Consider the following 19,242-nt stretch of genomic DNA (forward strand, 5'->3'; position numbering starts at 1 on the left):
CTGTCCTGTGGAAAACCCATACAGCTTGGGACGAGATTGCTAGCTATGAAGCAATAAGCATTTTTTTAATAGGGTCTTCTTTTATACAAATTGGCTTTAGATATTCCGTAGACGTGATAATTATAATATCTCCACTCATATAGATAATTAAATGTTCCAGGGATTCCCTGTAGTTATATATTTTTATTACCAAATGATATTTTCTATGTCAAAATTGTCGAGTTCAGACAAATAACACTTCAAACAGAAAAATTGAAATCAGCAGCAAGGAAATATTTAACAAGGTATCTCTTCCCTTTTTTAAAAACACACGCACACAAGTTAAAGCTACATTCGCATACACATATTTTGTTTTCGTCCCTGTCGTAGAAATGCAGCAGAGACATTAAATAAGAACAAAAGATTTTTTCACGCCGTTAGCTCTTCCGCTACTGCTTTCCATTTCTTTACATCTTTTCGATGGAATTCTTCATGTCCTTTATTAAAAAGAGCAGGGTACTGTTGTACAAAGATGGACAATTCTTCTTCTTTGTTGATCGCTATTTGTTTTTGTACATAAATATTCTAAAAAATATAATTTTTCAAATTTGAATTTAAATCGGACGTTTCGTTTTCCCTTTGGTTTACGTACCCTTACGTTAATTTTTCTCGTAAGAAAACCTGACGTCACACCTTAAGTTGAGTTACGTAAGCGATGTCACTTGTTACATTATTTTTTTACGTAACGTACAAAAAATACGTGTGTGTGAATGTAGCTTAAGTATTTGTTGATGCACGCTACAGAATATGTTCTAGTTTCATTCCATCTTGTTCCCTTTAGCGGAGGTTAGAAAAATTCAAAATAGTTTTTGAAATCAACAAACGACAAACTTAACTCCCCTGAGTTCAAATTTATGTTTATTTTTAGAAAAAGGATTTAAACTTAAATAAAAAGAAAAAATTTTTGTGAAAAGCATAATGGCGGCAAGTTGAAAAACATCAAACGTTTTGTTGAATCCTTCTAGGATATCCATTCACATTTCTTTACAACTATATACCAACTCCACTTAAAACTTTGCCTGTCATACGCAAACAGAAGAACCAAATATTGATACAACAATGTACTTAAAACAAATAATGTTTTTGTTTGATACTAATTTCTATATCCGTGAAGTTAGCCTTGCCCTGTTATCTTCCCTGACATTGTATCCGGTAGTTTGAACTTCGTGCACATTAGAACATCAAAGACTATATATATATCTGCTCAAATACAACTCCTAGTTATATAAGCAGCTTAAACTTGAATATTGTTTTACTCAAATCTTTACCAGGAAACTAGTATGGATAGAAATTTTTCGTCTAAAATATTTGAAGCATGTCCAATGCTGCACGAAGAACTCAATGTTTTTGATAGACGCAACACAGTGAATCCAAATAGTATGAGAATAGTATATCCATGGATGGTAAAGCATAGGAAAGGTAAAAAACTTTTAATAAGGTATCACTCCTAAGGCGCGTTTTGCTTCTACCTTTATCAGTGTTTGTGTGTAGCTGTTAATCCACATGCTTAATCAAATCATTTTAGAAGCTATCTAACGTAAATCAACTTTTTACCACAAAGTTTTTCCAGTTGAGCACTTGCTTTTCTATGGATTTTGCAACCTATGTTTTTTGATAGAAGTAACAACAGGGTGTGAACAATTTATTTTGGATAAATATTCATATCATAACACCATATAGAGCTAAACAATAACATGGAAAAGAATGTAAAAACAATCTAAAAGTTCCACTTTATTTCTGGGTAATTAGCATCAATCAATGTTTACATGCAGTGCGAAGCATTAAATTGAGTGGTCCTTTTATTTTCTAGTAGCTACTTTAGTTGTGAGGGGGTTGAGAGTAGAAGTAGAAATCAGATTAAACAGTTTTATATAAAGCAAAGTTATTGCCAAGCTTAAATGTACCTATCTATCTACCTTTAGGTAAATCAAAGGTGAATTCTCTAAATATCAATAAAGAAAAGATAAAAACAAGAACAAGAAAAGTCTTCGAACAATCTACTCAACTTCAACTCGAAATGGAGTTTCGTTCCTCATCATATTTAACGTCTTGGAAGCGGCAAGATTTGTCAGAAAAATTAAACTTAAGTGAACGCCAAGTGAGAGTGTGGTTTTAAAACCGGCGGATGCGCGTTAAAAATGAAAAACGAAATAAAAGGCGTCATACAGAATTTGATAAAAAAATAAATATAACTCAATCATATTTGACAACGGGACGTCTTCACATGGGACATGGGACGTCTTCACAAGCCAGTTACTGTAATCTGTTGGCTACAGCAGGAATTGCTGACAACTTTGTCGCGAGTGATAATCTACCAAACGGATATTATTCGAGCATAGACTATCAACCGATCCTGTCAAATGCTTTTTATGCTCCTTCCTTTTTACTACAACACCCTGTGACGTATGAAACTTATACTACAACACAATACTAAATTCAAGATAATGCGACTTTGAATAATTTTCAAGACTATGAAGGAATCGAATGTTTGAATTAAAATTGTCGTTATTCTCACTGGAGTAAATTAAACTCATATGATCAGATCGTGTTATGTAGTAGAACGTTATTAGAAAAGGATTATCAAATTCTATATTTTTATATTTTTAAAATCCATTTTTTGTTGAGGTAAACATTCTTTTTTTACTTAATTAAGAATAACTTTTTCTGAAGTGAATTAGTTCGTGAAAAAAATATTCATAGATATTAAAGCGTAGGAACCAATTTATATAAGTAACGAAATCATAAAGTAATCCACGGCATCCAAGCGCCATTATGTAACTTGGGATCTGATAGTGGGTCGACTGTTAGGTTGTTCCTTGCTGGCACCATTGATGTTTTATACGCTTTCAGTTTAAAAAGCATGTCTTTTAAAATTTCTGGATTTTCTTTTGACAAATCGTTGAACTCGCAAGGATCATTTTTTGGAATTTCACCACATTTCACTGATAATTGATCAACATTATGTTCATCTGATTGTGTGGCGTTACCAGGTGGAGGGTACCAACCGTCCCAATGCTCTCTTAAAAAAGATGAAAGTGTATTCAAGCTTGTAGAATTAAAAAGTTGTTCCAAAAAAAATTCGCAATTCTGATGTCGTTAGGCAAAAACGGCTCATTTTTTCTAGTGTGGCAACCTGAGACGAGAAGACAAGTTTTTTTTTCGTGTTTTCTGTCTCAAAATTCAGGGTTTGTTGCCTACTTATCGGCTAACGTGTTTTTTCACTGCCGGCTTCAATGCCAAAAAGTTTTAATTTTGAATTGAGACTTGACGCGTGAATCAATACTCAAGGAAATCAATTTAATGTGAACTAATTAATATTCCCTAGAGCCAGTAAAGCTGGTCTATATTGAATTTTGGTGAAATTTAAAATTTTAGATCTAACCTTTTAGCCGTAATACTGTCACGCAGGTTTCTAGTTTATGGAAATTCCGCATGCTTTCTTATTTACTTCCGTATTTGTTGACCAATCAACATTGATTTTATTTAGAAGCTTAGATGATTAAATTTGTGCATGTTGTCTAAAAACCTTAATTTGCGTCCTTGCCACAAATGGAAAATATATGTCGCTATTCACTTACCGCCGTCGAGGCATTCTTGAATGACTTTCCAATCCCTCACTCTTAAAGCAGCATTAAGCCATGTACATGAATCGATATTTAATAAAACTTCATTTCTTGACGATGGTGCCATGTTTTTTAGGGTATTCCACTGATTTACTCCATCCAGAGGGGTGTCTTTTATAAAGGACCCATTGGCTATGTGCATGAAGGTTGGCAGCCAATCAGTAACATGCATTAGATCTTTTGAAACTCTTCCAGGTTTCTCAAGAAGCTTGCTGTAGATCAAACCAACAGCTCTAACACCTCCTAACAACAATACAACACATGCATGGAGAATTCAACATATTTAAGTTAGTAGTGATTCAATAGTTACAGATTGACTACATGAGTTGGGTTGACTTAATTATATATCAGGAAGAATTCTAATTACATTAAAAAGGGTAATCCACCGACACCAAAATAGGTAGATAGGATAAATCTTTTTCAATTAAGAAGCCATGTTTTGGTTTTGATTCTAATAAACTTTTGCACATGTAACCAATCTAACCCAGCTTGTTACAATTACATGGTGCATTGTTAAAGCCAGTCAGCTTGCCTAAACTGGTTGAACTGGCAAATTTAATTGCAAATAATCAGAAACAGAAGTTAGTTTAGTGGGTGGGTTGACTAAATGAGCCATACCAAGTAAACCCGTCTAATGTCATTAACACTCATATCTTAGCAACAAAAACAAACAACAACGATAAGAAGTAGAATTAATGGAATTTCAAAATTTAACACTTAATTTTTGTGCTATGAATTCTCTATAAGCGACTTGCTTGGTAAGGGAAAACTTAAATCAATAAAACACAGAATATAATATCCCTTTTATAAATTTATTACCTTCCTATAAGGTTGCTTTCACACCTCTTAGGGGAAAATTACTTGCCCAATTTCTATTAAAACCGTCTGATGGTCCTCCATTATCTGTAGTAAAAACAATAACAGTGTTGTCAATCATCTCCTTTGCAACTAACTGTTGGTAGATCTAAAGAAAAAAGAAAAATAATGTCAATTAGGCTAATGAGCATACTTGTGTCAAAAACTTTCTCATTTTCTTCAGTGTTGTATCCAGCTTGGTGAGTGTCTTCGATAAACTATTACGGTATTGTGTTTTCAATTTTGGATTTATCCCGCTGGCCTTAACCCCCCTATCCAAGTAAAAATTTGTGGATGAGACCGAGGCTCTTGTACAGTGGTAGTATTACCATTTTTTATTGACTAAAAAACAACCCTGTTCCTAGAGCTTCTTTGTTTATTTTTAATCGATGCTATCTTCGTCTAATAAAAAGAGACAAGATCTCTGGAAATAAGATTTAAGAAAAGCTGAATGGTAAACTTACATCAACACTCTATAGTGCTCTGTTTGAATATGTTTGTGGGCCTACATAGAGTAACCAATCAGGTCCCTCTGCTAAACTTGTACACAGAAAAAGCTATTCTATAAACTATTTCTTCTAAGAATCTAGGTAAAAGGTTGCTGTATTTAGACATCATAAATATCATACTCGACCTATCCCATAGTCCATATAGGCAACCATAGCAGCATATTTTCGACGCTGCTCATGTTCAATATGCTTAAATTTATTTATCCAATCCAATGGTGCTTGTAATGCTTCTCCAGCTATATCAGCACTGTGCACTCCTTGATATGACAGGTACAAAAACAATGCTTCAGAAACATTGTGAGATTTGATTCGTTGTTCTGCTTCTGATGTGAATACTTCGGTACTGTAATTACCAGTTTGATCGTACACAGTCTAGCAAATTAAATTCAGTAAATTATAACGGTCATATTTAACCCACAAATCTGTTTAAAAAAGCTTACAATTAGCTATAATCTTAAAGGGTACTTTTGTCCTGACATAATTATCTTGTTCTTATTTTTTTTGTTCAGACAGAATTTTCGTCTCGACATACCTAAGGCTGATCAGAGAAGTAGTTAATAGAGAGTTGTACCGCTGCGGTAAAGTGGGACACTACCGACAGCGTAAATATCTACAAATAATTAGCATCACCATTAAGCCGGATAACGTAAACACGAAAAAAATTCAATTTTAAAACAATAAAAATTATACATTTTCATTCTCATGCAGAGCCAAGCCCCAGTATGACTGCGTAGCCGTGTGGTTCCAGTAATCCGATTTCCCGAGATATAGCCCGTAAAATGTATCAAATCCACGATACGTAGGGGTGTACTCTTTTGCATAAAATCCAAGATGCCACTATAATAAAAAGTGTGTGATCATTTCCAAAAATATACTTTCTAAGACGAAAGGACAGGCAGCCAATCAGTAGCATGCATTAGATCTTTTGAAACTCTTCCAGGTTTCTCAAGAAGCTTGCTGTAGATCAAACCAACAGCTCTAACACCTCCTAACAACAATACAACACATGCATGGAGAATTCAACATATTTAAGTTAATAGTGATTCAATAGTTACAGATTGACTACATGAGTTGGGTTGACTTAATTATATATCAGGAAGAATTCTAATTACATTAAAAAGGGTAATCCACCGACACCAACCTAGGTAGATAGGATAAATCTTTTTCAATTAAGAAGCCATGTTTTGGTTTTGATTCTAATAAACTTTTGCACATGTAACCAATCTAACCCAGCTTGTTACAATTACATGGTGCATTGTTAAAGCCAGTCAGCTTGCCTAAACTGGTTGAACTGGCAAATTTAATTGCAAATAATCAGAAACAGAAGTTAGTTTAGTGGGTGGGTTGACTAAATGAGCCATACCAAGTAAACCCGTCTAATGTCATTAACACTCATATCTTAGCAACAAAAACAAACAACAACGATAAGAAGTAGAATTAATGGAATTTCAAAATTTAACACTTAATTTTTGTGCTATGAATTCTCTATAAGCGACTTGCTTGGTAAGGGAAAACTTAAATCAATAAAACACAGAATATAATATCCCTTTTATAAATTTATTACCTTCCTATAAGGTTGCTTTCACACCTCTTAGGGGAAAATTACTTGCCCAATTTCTATTAAAACCGTCTGATGGTCCTCCATTATCTGTAGTAAAAACAATAACAGTGTTGTCAATCATCTCCTTTGCAACTAACTGTTGGTAGATCTAAAGAAAAAAGAAAAATAATGTCAATTAGGCTAATGAGCATACTTGTGTCAAAAACTTTCTCATTTTCTTCAGTGTTGTATCCAGCTTGGTGAGTGTCTTCGATAAACTATTACGGTATTGTGTTTTCAATTTTGGATTTATCCCGCTGGCCTTAACCCCCCTATCCAAGTAAAAATTTGTGGATGAGACCGAGGCTCTTGTACAGTGGTAGTATTACCATTTTTTATTGACTAAAAAACAACCCTGTTCCTAGAGCTTCTTTGTTTATTTTTAATCGATGCTATCTTCGTCTAATAAAAAGAGACAAGATCTCTGGAAATAAGATTTAAGAAAAGCTGAATGGTAAACTTACATCAACACTCTATAGTGCTCTGTTTGAATATGTTTGTGGGCCTACATAGAGTAACCAATCAGGTCCCTCTGCTAAACTTGTACACAGAAAAAGCTATTCTATAAACTATTTCTTCTAAGAATCTAGGTAAAAGGTTGCTGTATTTAGACATCATAAATATCATACTCGACCTATCCCATAGTCCATATAGGCAACCATAGCAGCATATTTTCGACGCTGCTCATGTTCAATATGCTTAAATTTATTTATCCAATCCAATGGTGCTTGTAATGCTTCTCCAGCTATATCAGCACTGTGCACTCCTTGATATGACAGGTACAAAAACAATGCTTCAGAAACATTGTGAGATTTGATTCGTTGTTCTGCTTCTGATGTGAATACTTCGGTACTGTAATTACCAGTTTGATCGTACACAGTCTAGCAAATTAAATTCAGTAAATTATAACGGTCATATTTAACCCACAAATCTGTTTAAAAAAGCTTACAATTAGCTATAATCTTAAAGGGTACTTTTGTCCTGACATAATTATCTTGTTCTTATTTTTTTTGTTCAGACAGAATTTTCGTCTCGACATACCTAAGGCTGATCAGAGAAGTAGTTAATAGAGAGTTGTACCGCTGCGGTAAAGTGGGACACTACCGACAGCGTAAATATCTACAAATAATTAGCATCACCATTAAGCCGGATAACGTAAACACGAAAAAAATTCAATTTTAAAACAATAAAAATTATACATTTTCATTCTCATGCAGATCCAAGCCCCAGTATGACTGCGTAGCCGTGTGGTTCCAGTAATCCGATTTCTTTCTTTTTTTTTTCTTTTCAATTTATTTAAAGTCGATTATTCACATATTTACAATAGTTTCCAAAAAAAAGTAATTAAGAAAACTAATCTAAATCGACTAAATTTTTTTTATGTTTACTATTAAATAAAATCATTTTTTTTATATATATAAAAAACTTTTCAGGGTTTGCAATCATTTTATTCTCTTTTAACCAGAAGAGGGCAGTTTTAGCTTCGTTTTCTAAAGTATTTATCAAATTAGGAATAGAATTTGAGAAGTTGGATATTGTGTTATCATCAGCGTAATTATGTAGCTTATATTTTTCTATAAAAAGAAAAAAATCATTTATAAATATATTGAATATGATAGGTCCCAAAATAGAACCTTGTGGTACACCGATTTCCCGAGATATAGCCCGTAAAATGTATCAAATCCACGATACGTAGGGGTGTACTCTTTTGCATAAAATCCAAGATGCCACTATAATAAAAAGTGTGTGATCATTTCCAAAAATATACTTTCTAAGACGAAAGGACATTTTGCTCTCGTAAATTTATATTTGGAATTTAATTTTTGAATAAATATTTAGGACCAAACTATTATCCGAACTACCCGAAGATAATTTTCAAACGTTTAAGATCTTAAATAAACTGAAATCTAGAAGATAGTCCATTTGAAACATACAGAGTAAAGTATATCCATGTTTAAAGGTTTTTAACAATTATTTCAGATTTTAAAGAATTGCAACTTTCCAATGGCATGAGTTTTGTATCCTTGCTTTTTCAAATACTGCGGCAGAAAAGTTTCGTTCAAACCAACGCCCCACGCATTTGGGGCGTATATCGTATCTGATTGCATGCCTGAAATATGAAAGAAAAAACAGGTACAATGTTGTTTTGTCAGGGAAACAAATATAGATATTTGTTTTAAGTTTGACTACATAGCTAATTTTTGTTGTGAATGTAAAATTAGATCAATTTAACAATTTTTCAGATCTCATTTGAAATAAAAGCACTGTTTCATGTAGTTGATATCCTCACTTTACTTAAGAAAGTGACTTGTTTTCAAAATGTTAACAGAGAAATATGGAGATTAAGTGGTCAGGGACACATTGGCCGTCCTTATTTTAATTATTGCAGAGAATAATCTCAGATTGGTAATGGCGAACTAAAGGGAACTAGAAAACGATTATTTTTTTTGCTATTTGGTGCTCTCGTAGTTAAAGGTCTATAATAGCCGTATTCTGTGTATTCAAAATGGCCGATCACAGCTTCATCCCGGGTCCCCCGCAAAGTAGATCATTTGCTGAATAGTGACCCCGTAGATTTTACCACGAGTTCGAAGCTTCACTTTGGACTCTTTGCGAAGTAATTTTAACTAATACAGTGATTATGTACGGTGGACTAAATGGTGTTTTTTGTTTAGAGTTTGCGAGTATTGTTGAACTTACATTTTTACCAAACGATTTTTTTGAAAGTTCTGAAGGAGAGTTATGAGAAGAAGGACAAGAAGTTTTTAAGAGAAGACATGAAATTTTTGAGAATTAGAATTAATTTGAATCAATATAAGAGAAATTGGGACTGAAGTTTAATTAAGTTTTTTTGATTATATTCGTATGAAATCATCGGAATTTTTAAGAGCTATAAAGAAGAAAATCTAAGAACTTGTGTGCGACGGATTGTTATTTACTACCAAAGAATCGAAGATAGAGGTATTGTGGTTAGTAACATTATTTATCCATAAACATTTTCAAAATAAAACTTTTGTTCGTACAAAAACTGTTGTTTTGTCTTTCTCTCCTGGGTCCCTTGAGGTTATGTATTCTTGGAATAACCTCATTTAAACTTTCCAACGAATATATCTACAATTTATTTCATTATTTGTAGGTACTTCTTGAATAAAGAAATGACATTCATGTGAAAAAGCTGGAATCTTTGCGTAAAATTTGTGGAATCCAATCGAATTTAATTGGAGACCTGTGAGGTCACCTCTGAATAACCAGACATTCGGCCAACAATTGACGTACATGACACGAGCCTATCAAGACGAAAAAAAAAAAATTAAAAAAATTACTTTTTTGCTTTTGTATACTTGTGTATAGACGAGTTGCCAATGTTTACATGCGCAAGATTTTTTGTAAGTAGAAAATGTAAACAACAGACCACAGGAATCAAAGAAATCCATCCAAAAAAGAAATGTTTGAATCCAATTAGGGAATTTTTAAGGAAAAATCCAAAGAATATAGTTAAAATAGAACTCCAGTTCTTCTTGGCTGTTATGCTTTCCCAAAAAATCTTTAAACTTCAATAATTGACATTTTGCCCAGTGTGAGTCTTGTTTTTTTACCTACACAAAAGTGCGCGCATGCCCATTGTTTTCCAATAAAATCAAAATAAATTACGTCACACGGAAAATGGTGTATTTTTAACGACTTTACACTAAAAAATAGTATGTTGATAGTCTCGTAGTCTTAGATTATATGTGATTTCATTTACAGCTTTTATAAAAGTAGAAAGCCAATCTCCTTTCCACAGCCTTTAATGGCTTGTGAAAAGTCTATAAGAAACCTTAATAATATGTATTGGATATCTTCCTGTCATGAGAGCACTTCTTGTTGGTGTACACACTGGTAAAACATAGTAGTTATCAAGAGTGACGCTATTCTTCGCAAGATAGTCTATATTTGGTGTTGGTATTTGTGGACCGCTATGAAAGCTTACATCGTTCCAACCCTACAAAACCATAACAAATTTTGCACACTGAGTTCACACAGTAATTAAAATAAACCTTTCGACGAATTTTGGCGTGACCTAAATGCTAAAAAAAAAAGAATATGCGAGCCCCCATAGGAGAAGAAAACAACAAAACGCTGCGGTGGAATAAACCAAAAAGAATATTACGCTAAAATTGGTAAAACTTAAGCTCTTAAGAGTAGAGAATGGACAAAATTAATTCCAGAGTGTTTTTTATCTTGTATTCCTGAAAAATCTATAAATTAGAGTAAATAACCAATCTTTTGCCCCACACATGTGTGTGCGTATACTAGAATTATTTATATAATCGCATTTTGTCTGTAATGCTGCATATTTGAACTACAAAGTTATATATGAGAAACAAGGACACGCTGATACAATGATAAACAAATTAAACACAGAAGAAAAAAATTGGCATGACTAAATTTTAATAATTATTAAATTTTGCAGAATCAGCTCAATATTTTCTACTCACTAAATCGTCAGCAACAATTAAGATGATGAGGTGGTTGATCTGGTCTTGAGAATTGTGTCCTCAGCAAAACACCAATCAGAAACCTTGTGATAAGCATTATTGTTCTCTAAAAAGTTATGCATTAAAGTTGAAAAGTAATTTGTTACAAGTTCTGATTAATGTGGAAGCTATTATTTTGAGTACCCTGCTATATTTCCAGTAGTATAACTATATGTCCAGCAACTATATTTTAAGAATTATATTTTAAGTAATTATATTTTGGAAAGCTATATTTTAGCTTTGAGGAATGAAATGTCAAGAAATACTCAAAAACAAAGGCAGGAAAGATAACTTAAATAGGAGGTTCTCGTGCGTTTTTTTAAGTAAAAATTTGCAACAACTTTGAACAATTCCCAAAAAATGTCGAGATTAAAGGAGATACTGATGATAAAGTCGAGGGAAGAGATTTTAATGGTTAAAATATCACTCCAATATAATACAGTAAATACAGAATTACATTCTGCTTTTTCGTTATTGCAAGAATGCACTTACTGAAATATATATCTTGCTTAATGTAATGCGTTCCAAAGTATGCGCTTTTGGGCTGAAATAACAGGCATATTTTTATATTTTTTCCGTTACACAACATACACGAAGTTTTTATTACACACCATGCAAACATCCCTATCAAAACAGTACTGAAATTGTGCAAAGAAATAAGACACTGTTAAAGACGTGTAGATCTACTCTGCTATATACAGCGTACAACTTGTCAGGAAGACAGGCTACAGATTAACAGGTACAACAAACGCCATTACTAAAGCCTTTCCCAAAAAGAATTAGCATCATAAAAAATTTCAAAAACATTTTAGTGAAGCAAACACATGTAGCTAAAGCAGACAAAATCTTCAATATCTTACTTGTTCTGTTTGTTGACAAAAATTCAGAAACAGTCAAAATTCTGTCAGTTCTCGTTGAAATCCTAATTTTTTGTAAAGTAGTAAATGTTTTAAAGTTCAATAACGCACATGACGCAAATTCCGACCATTAGTACATCTACTCCTTTAGATAATGGTGAACGAAAACAACAAAGGCAGCAGGGTGACGAACTACGAACATAATACGATAAGTATAATTGAAACAACATTTTTCTACCTCTCAGTAACTTTGCATCTCTTTGTCCACGCTTGCTTCTCGAGAAAGAAGGCACGCACAAAATAGCCACATTACACAGATAATTATGTATGATTCTTAAAAATGAATTCTCAAAAATAAAGACAAATATGATTTCCCGATATATTTTTCTTCTTCTGGCATTACTCTAAGCGATGAACATAAGAAAGAATGCCAAGAAAATAAATAAAGATACCACATTCTGTTTCTGGGTATCTAGTTACTAGATTTTTTACGCGTCTGTACCGTTACCGTCTGAACTAAGTCACATTACAATTATTTCGCTTTGGTGAGTCGATAGCTATCGAATTGACAGATATATTTAGGGATTGACAGATATATTTAGGAAATGTCTTCTCTTCCTTCAACAATTCAATTCTTTTGTTTAAAAAATATAAGACATGTACCTTAGTGTATGCTTATCCGGTTGTCTCTGTGTTGTGACGTCATTGTGAGCACAGAAAGGGAAAGGAATTGGGGTCTAAAAATACATACATACGAACTTTAAATAGTCTGGTTTAACAAATAAAACAAACCAAGAAAATTCAAGATATTTTTTAGAAATAAATGACAGAGGAGAAGTGAATACAATATTCCTTTTAAATTTGAGACAAATGGTTTCAATTCAGTAATTTGAGAGATGGTTTAAAAATTTAGGAAAACTTAATCAAAAAGATTTTTGCATGACTATTATATTTCTTGTCTTAAGAAAATCAACGAAAACGCCTAAAACATAGGGACAGACAAAACATGACAACTATTTTCTGCAGAAGATATTCGAGGTGTTTTCTAGATGATAATAAAAGCTAGTTAATTTCATTGCAATTTATATTTTATGTGTAAATAAGAAAAAATCTTTTTTAACAAATTAAACGTAATATGCAACAGAAAATTTTGTATTTTGTACCAAGAGGGATTCGAACCCACGACATGCTTCGCTCTACTACTAAGCTATTGGTAACCTATTTGAAATTATAGCAAATAATTAAAAAAAAACGATTTTTAAAAATTGGTTGTGAAATTGACTAAGTAAATTTAATAGAGACAACTGTTGCATATGACGTTTTATTTGAACCAAAGAAATACAAACGAAAAAAAATTCAAAATCCAATAAAAAGAGATTGACTAAGACAGTCAATTTCCCTTGTTATTTTCTTGGAGGCAGCACTTAAATCAACTCGAATTTGAACACATTTTACGAATTTGCGAAACATTTTTGCTCGTCCAAATACTCGCCACCACTGTGTATACTTTCTGTAGTAGCGAGTAATTTCTTCGCCTGCACCATCAATTAGCGTGAGAATTTTTTGATTTATGTTCTTTAGATCTTCGAGTATTTTTGTCTGAAAAAAATTTGAAAAGTATCTGTTAATAAATTATAACTTGTATCGACAACAGACTAACTATAAAATATCCTTTGGGAATTTGTTGTAATAAAGGGGATTTTTATTATGAAGTTATCGTGATGGATGATAAATCCTAACATGTCTGACATAAGGCAGAATAAGGAAAACATTGGAGAATACAGGCTTATTTTATAAGAACCAGTAAAATTTGACCTGAGGCTGGCTGTTCTTAGTTCCTTCTCGGGTTGTTTTTAGTTTTGAAAACATTGATTCGAGGCTAACGCTGTTCTTATTTTATTTTATATTTCGGCAAAATCTGCGGCTCGTGTTGTTATAAAATTTGCTATTAAAAAAACATGTTTGCAACGAATTATAATAATAATTACTTGATTATGTTTTAGTTTTTTTTGTAGGCTTCTGAATTGCTTTTTCATTGCAGCATTGTTATGTTTAGTTTCTGTGGTCTCTTCATGTTTTCTGTCAAGTTCAGCCTGATGTAGCATTAATATGTTTTTAAGCTCTTCAACTTCTTTATGTTTCTCTGCACGTACTTTTAAAAGTTCCTTCATTTCTTCGGAATCTTTACCATTATTCTCCTCCTCCCAAGTTGTCTTTATCCTTATTCTTCTCCGTCGCAGTACCATGTTTCGGTAGATTTTGTTTCTTTGGGCACTTATCAAGGTCAAATGTTCAGTAGATCCAACACTTAACTGCTTACCTATTTTAAATGGTAACTGCTCTAATGACACCTCTTCTTTCTTGACAGGAACATCATCATCAATCTTGCCGACATTTCCCTTCACTTCTTCATTAAGAACGCGCAAATCTTTTTTGGCAACTAAAGCATCATCTTCGCTGCCAGTATACAGAATCTTAGTTTTAATCACTTCTTCAAAGCCCGGTATCATTCCACCCCCATGGAAAACGCTCGTTTCAGAATTATCATCAGTAAAACGAGTCTTAAGTTCTTCATTTAAATTCGGATCAACATTTTCGTCGATACTGCGCCTCATATCTAGGCTATTCCTATCCTTGATGAAGGTGAATGTATCAATATTCACCTTTATTCCGTTTGACCAAACATTTCTATCCAAGGTTTCCTGCTTTTTATCAATATCGAATATGGGAGACTTCTCATTAACTTTTAAAACAAGAGAACCCTCATGGCTATCCCTATTTTCTTTTATGTACTCAGAGAAAGCTATTCCCTTAGTACCTTCTTTAACGATAAAGGTATCTTCATTGGACAATTGCATTTGTACACTTCCATCACCAACATAGGGTTGCATTTTCTTAACTTCTCCAACAGGTTCTGCTTCTTTTATCTTATTTAACACGAGATTCTTCACGCTCTCACTGGAAAAGTGATTTTTATGACTCTCCTCTAAATCTCTCGTTCCAGTATTCTCATCAGGAATGTAAAACTTGTCTTTTAAATCATTTTTGACGTTCTTACCAAACAAACTAAGCTTATGAAATTCTGTCTGTTCATCCAAAATAAGTGGGTTCTTGTGGTTGTTATCATTTTGTATGCACACATATACTTCACTATTCATTGGAAAGGCATCAAAACATGTTACTTCTTCCATATCTCTCTTGATTCTGATGTCATAGAATCCATTTTTCTTTTCCAGAAAATATTCTTCGAATAAATCGTCTAACACTTTCTTTCTAACATTTTCTTTTTTTCCCGCAAAATTTTTTATCTTTGCATGATCTTCATAGTAGTAATCGACATATCTCGGCGAACAATCCATTTTTGTTTGTTTTTTTATTTATTTTTATCTTTTTTGCCTGGTGTATCGTGGAACGTGATGGATTTTGAAGTGTAAAACACGTATTTGACGTCATATAAAAATCGAGGAATTGACGTCAAAAATGTAAACAATAATAAGTCTTCGTCTTTTTGAATTCTTAATTACTATTTATAAGTGTACCGGTTCAACCCCCTCTTAGAGTTCGATAGAGTTTAGAGAGACCTCTTTTGATAGAATATTAAATATATTTATTATATTTATTATATTTCTTTTTCTTTAATTCGCATAAAAATGTTAAAGTTATTGCTCCGCCTTTTAATACATTTAACGAGGTCCTACCTCAAGGGTGTGCCTACCTTGAATAAGCGTCCCCTACTCCAGTAAATAAGGTCTAACCTTCACTTTCTTATGGATTGAGCAGTTTAAAATAGGATTTAAGAAAATAACTGTATGGACCCATGACATTGAAAGTAATATCAAAATTGTGGCTTAGTCCTTAATACAGACAAAGCTGTAATAATCTTTTTGCGTCGTTTATAACCTGGCGGATTATTGTGAAATGATTAATAATTGTTTAACTAAATGGCGGGATAAGTCCAAGAAAAAGTAAAGTTTAACCAACATGTTCTCCAAGCATTTTTTCTGATACAGCTAAAGAGCTTCATGTTGACTTCCTATGAAAAAGTTTCGAAAACTAGCTATGAATCTTTTTTTATGTTTTTGAAAAAATCTGATTGGTTCCCAAAACATCATCTATTTGATATAAATGAAGTCTGTTTTAAGGGTTTATACTGTGTGATTCTATTAAAGTGTGATTCTATTAAAAAAATTCTGGAATTTCTAAATTAAAATCAAACAAAAACCATTTAATTTCTGTGGAATGCTAAATGTCAAGAAATGTTTCTTATCTGTACTATGTCAGTGTTTGCAAATGTACACAAAAAATGGATCAAAAACGTAATTGTTGTCATCTTTTTTTTGATGCGTAATCGTAAACAGGAAATCTAAGATTCGACAATACCTCTTTATCCATTATTCCTATTTCGTCACCAGATATTTTAATTTTGTTGTTAATTTTGTTTTTTGGATGCTAATTGTACCACACCAACAAAATTTCGGAGGTAAAATTCAAATATGTTTCAGCCTCGATCCCAGGGCCTGTGAAATTTTTTGGCATGAGAGAAACGCTACAAGCCCTAGAATCGAGGTTGCTATTTTTATAGACCTGGTTTCTACGCAATTGAACATCATATAAAATTTTTGATGCGAAATCGTAAGCAGAAAACTAAGGGTCAAAAATACCTCTTCATTCATTATTCCTATTTCGTCATCAGGACTCTTAAGTGTATTGGTTAAAATTTTCCTGTTAATTAAGGTGTCTATCGATTTTTTACAATATTTCTAGGGTAAAAAAATTCAACCTTTTTCTCAACCTCGATCCCAGGGTCCGTGGCGTTTTTTAATATGCGGGAAACGCTACAAGCCCAAGATCGAGATTGCCATTTTTTTTAAATTAAAGAAATCATTGGATTTGGAATCGATTTATAGTAAATAAATTTCAAATTATTATAGACCTGGTTTCTGTATCGAATAGGATAATCAATTTCGGCATCCCTTGAGGCATATGTAAAGTGCAATTAGCAAGCTATTGTTTTGATTGACATGACGAATGTAAGCAGTTTTTAAATGAGTTGTATAATCTTTTGCGTGGATCTTCATAGCAGTTAAAAAATATATGATAGCTCGTTAACAGTTTTATTAGTTGAAGCGATGCGATACGTATGATTTTAAAGATATGAACATTTAATAATAACACGAAGGTAACGAATAGTTTGTTTTTAACGTTTTTGTATTTTCTTGTTTAAAATGATTTTCTCTCTTCTTATTTGTTGATAATATTTTGTGACATCTTTAATATATTTAGCGTTGTAAGTTTTATAATACTTTCGATTTCATTTCTATTTCTTTTGCTTGCACGGTTTTTGTCCCGGTAATTGTTCCCATCGTGTTTTAATGGGAAGACCTTCTGAACTGACGGGGTCAGAAAAATGAGGAGCGAAACCTGAAATATCTTGACCAAGAATAAAGGATAATTAATATCCAATTACTTTTTTGACCACCGAGAAGAAAGAAAAATGAGCGGGGTTAAAGGGACACTTCTCTTATCGAAGTCTGTTATAGTATTTGTCTAAAACGACAGAAAATAATTTTCTTTTACAACAACTCAAATTTAAACTGTTAATAAAAGCACATTCTTAATTATGAGACATTGTTTAAAAACAAAACTTCATTAATTAAATATTCAAGACATTTGCAGTAATTAACGAAACGACAAAATTTGTGATTTTATTGTACGTATGCATTTCTAAAAAGCAACAGAAAAAAAATGTGGGTAACATTTTTAACGACAAAAATATAGACGTGTTTTTCAGGAAATATTTTGCTAATGTCATTAAAGTTGGTACAACTAGAATAATTAATTAAAAGATAATGTGATGTGGGGGCATTTTTGGCAACATAAAATAAAGCTCAGAAAAAAACAAACATATTTAACTTAATGATAAACGACTAATCATAAATGATGCTGACTAATCAAAGTTGCACCACAAAAGTTGTTATGTTGAGATGCCTTTATTCATCTATAACAGTTTTCTGTTGACATTAAACATTATCGAATGTCCTTTGAAAATTAGGTTCGTTTTTTAATATCTTAACTCAAATTTGACGCGCAATTTGTCTTACCTCTATTTGCTCTGTAGATTTGAGAACAGAATAACAATTGTTATACATAATGTGACTAAAAAGTGATTTATTCGCTATATCTTCCACAATTTCCACTCCATTCGCTATGTGATCCCTTCGTGGAATCAAAAAGTACATAAGGCGTTCCTTTCAAACTCTTTTTTTTATACCACTACGCCAGATAGTACGGTCACGACTCAACCTCGTACCCAGGCTTCTTCTACGGCAAGCCCTGGGCATGAGGTTGATCACGACTAAAATTTCAGTCAACAATTCATGCCATATCATTACTCAAGATAGACGAAAGAACACACGGATTGTGTTAGAAATGCAATTCGGTACGCAAGTGCTAAGTATGGGAACGGAGTCGAGGGAGTTAAAACAAAGGTCTGGGAGGTTTGGATGGAAGTGAATGATAGTGGCTGCGTGTAGCAATATTTTAAATCATGCCACTGAATAAGTTATCTGAGTTCAAGGTTAAATGCTTGGTGATTTAAAACTAAGGGAGGGGTGCAGAAATTTGATCGTTTCTTGAGTCTTGAATAGATCAACACAAAGGTAAGACTCAGCAAATTTGGAGCAGCAGCAGAAAAATCTGAGTCAAAGCTGGTTCAGTTAATTTTAAAACTTGTCTAATTTAAAAACGATTGTATAACAATAATTGAAGATGTTGGTTATTACTTGTTTACTTTTATAAAATAGACAGTTAATGATACCAGGAGAGTTGTGAAGCTTTGTACTGCTCTAACGAGTATGTGTACTTTCATTGTGTTAATTTCGCAAAAATGGTGCTATTGTAGACGCAAAAGTCATGTTGTTTTTATTGCTCTCTGTTGTTTAAATAGCCATAACATATTTCTAGATAATCATGTAACATTTACATCATCATGTTTCATTTAAAAATAGCGGAGAACTGTAAAAAGTGACTTGTGGAGTTAATAAAAATATTATAGTAATTTTTCCTTCTTATCGTAAAATATTAAAATAAATTCCGACATGAAATAATTTAGCCCACATTTTGAATTCCATTTTAACGATAATGTGGAAATTATGTAAAACATTACAAATAAAATGTGACGTATTTTATAGATTGTTAACTACAACAACACAAACATAGTTTATGTTTTTCATAAAGCGTCGA

At 32.6% G+C, this 19,242-nt stretch overlaps 2 protein-coding genes and 1 pseudogene across 2 annotated transcripts in view; 2 read left to right on the forward strand and 1 right to left on the reverse strand.

The window, feature by feature from the left end:
* Positions 1-1,116: 1,116 nt before the first annotated feature.
* LOC130612894 (homeobox protein mab-5-like) lies at positions 1,117-2,155 on the forward strand. Its single transcript, XM_057434230.1, has 3 exons — positions 1,117-1,191; positions 1,311-1,458; positions 1,962-2,155. The coding sequence occupies exons 1-3, from the start codon at positions 1,117-1,119 to the stop codon at positions 2,153-2,155; spliced, it is 417 nt and encodes a 138-aa protein (XP_057290213.1).
* On the reverse strand, positions 1,737-13,188 carry LOC130612895 (arylsulfatase B-like; annotated as a pseudogene).
* A 3,741-nt stretch (positions 13,189-16,929) lies between these two features.
* LOC130662808 (uncharacterized) overlaps positions 16,930-19,242 on the forward strand; it is a 29,538-nt gene continuing 27,225 nt past the window's right edge. Inside the window, exon 1 of the mRNA XM_057461740.1 lies at positions 16,930-17,179. The gene's annotated coding sequence lies outside the window, so the exon portion shown is untranslated. The remainder of the gene's footprint in view (positions 17,180-19,242) is intronic.

This window comes from Hydractinia symbiolongicarpus, chromosome 10 (assembly GCF_029227915.1).
Source record: "Hydractinia symbiolongicarpus strain clone_291-10 chromosome 10, HSymV2.1, whole genome shotgun sequence".
In the NCBI taxonomy this organism is placed as follows: domain Eukaryota; kingdom Metazoa; phylum Cnidaria; class Hydrozoa; order Anthoathecata; family Hydractiniidae; genus Hydractinia; species Hydractinia symbiolongicarpus.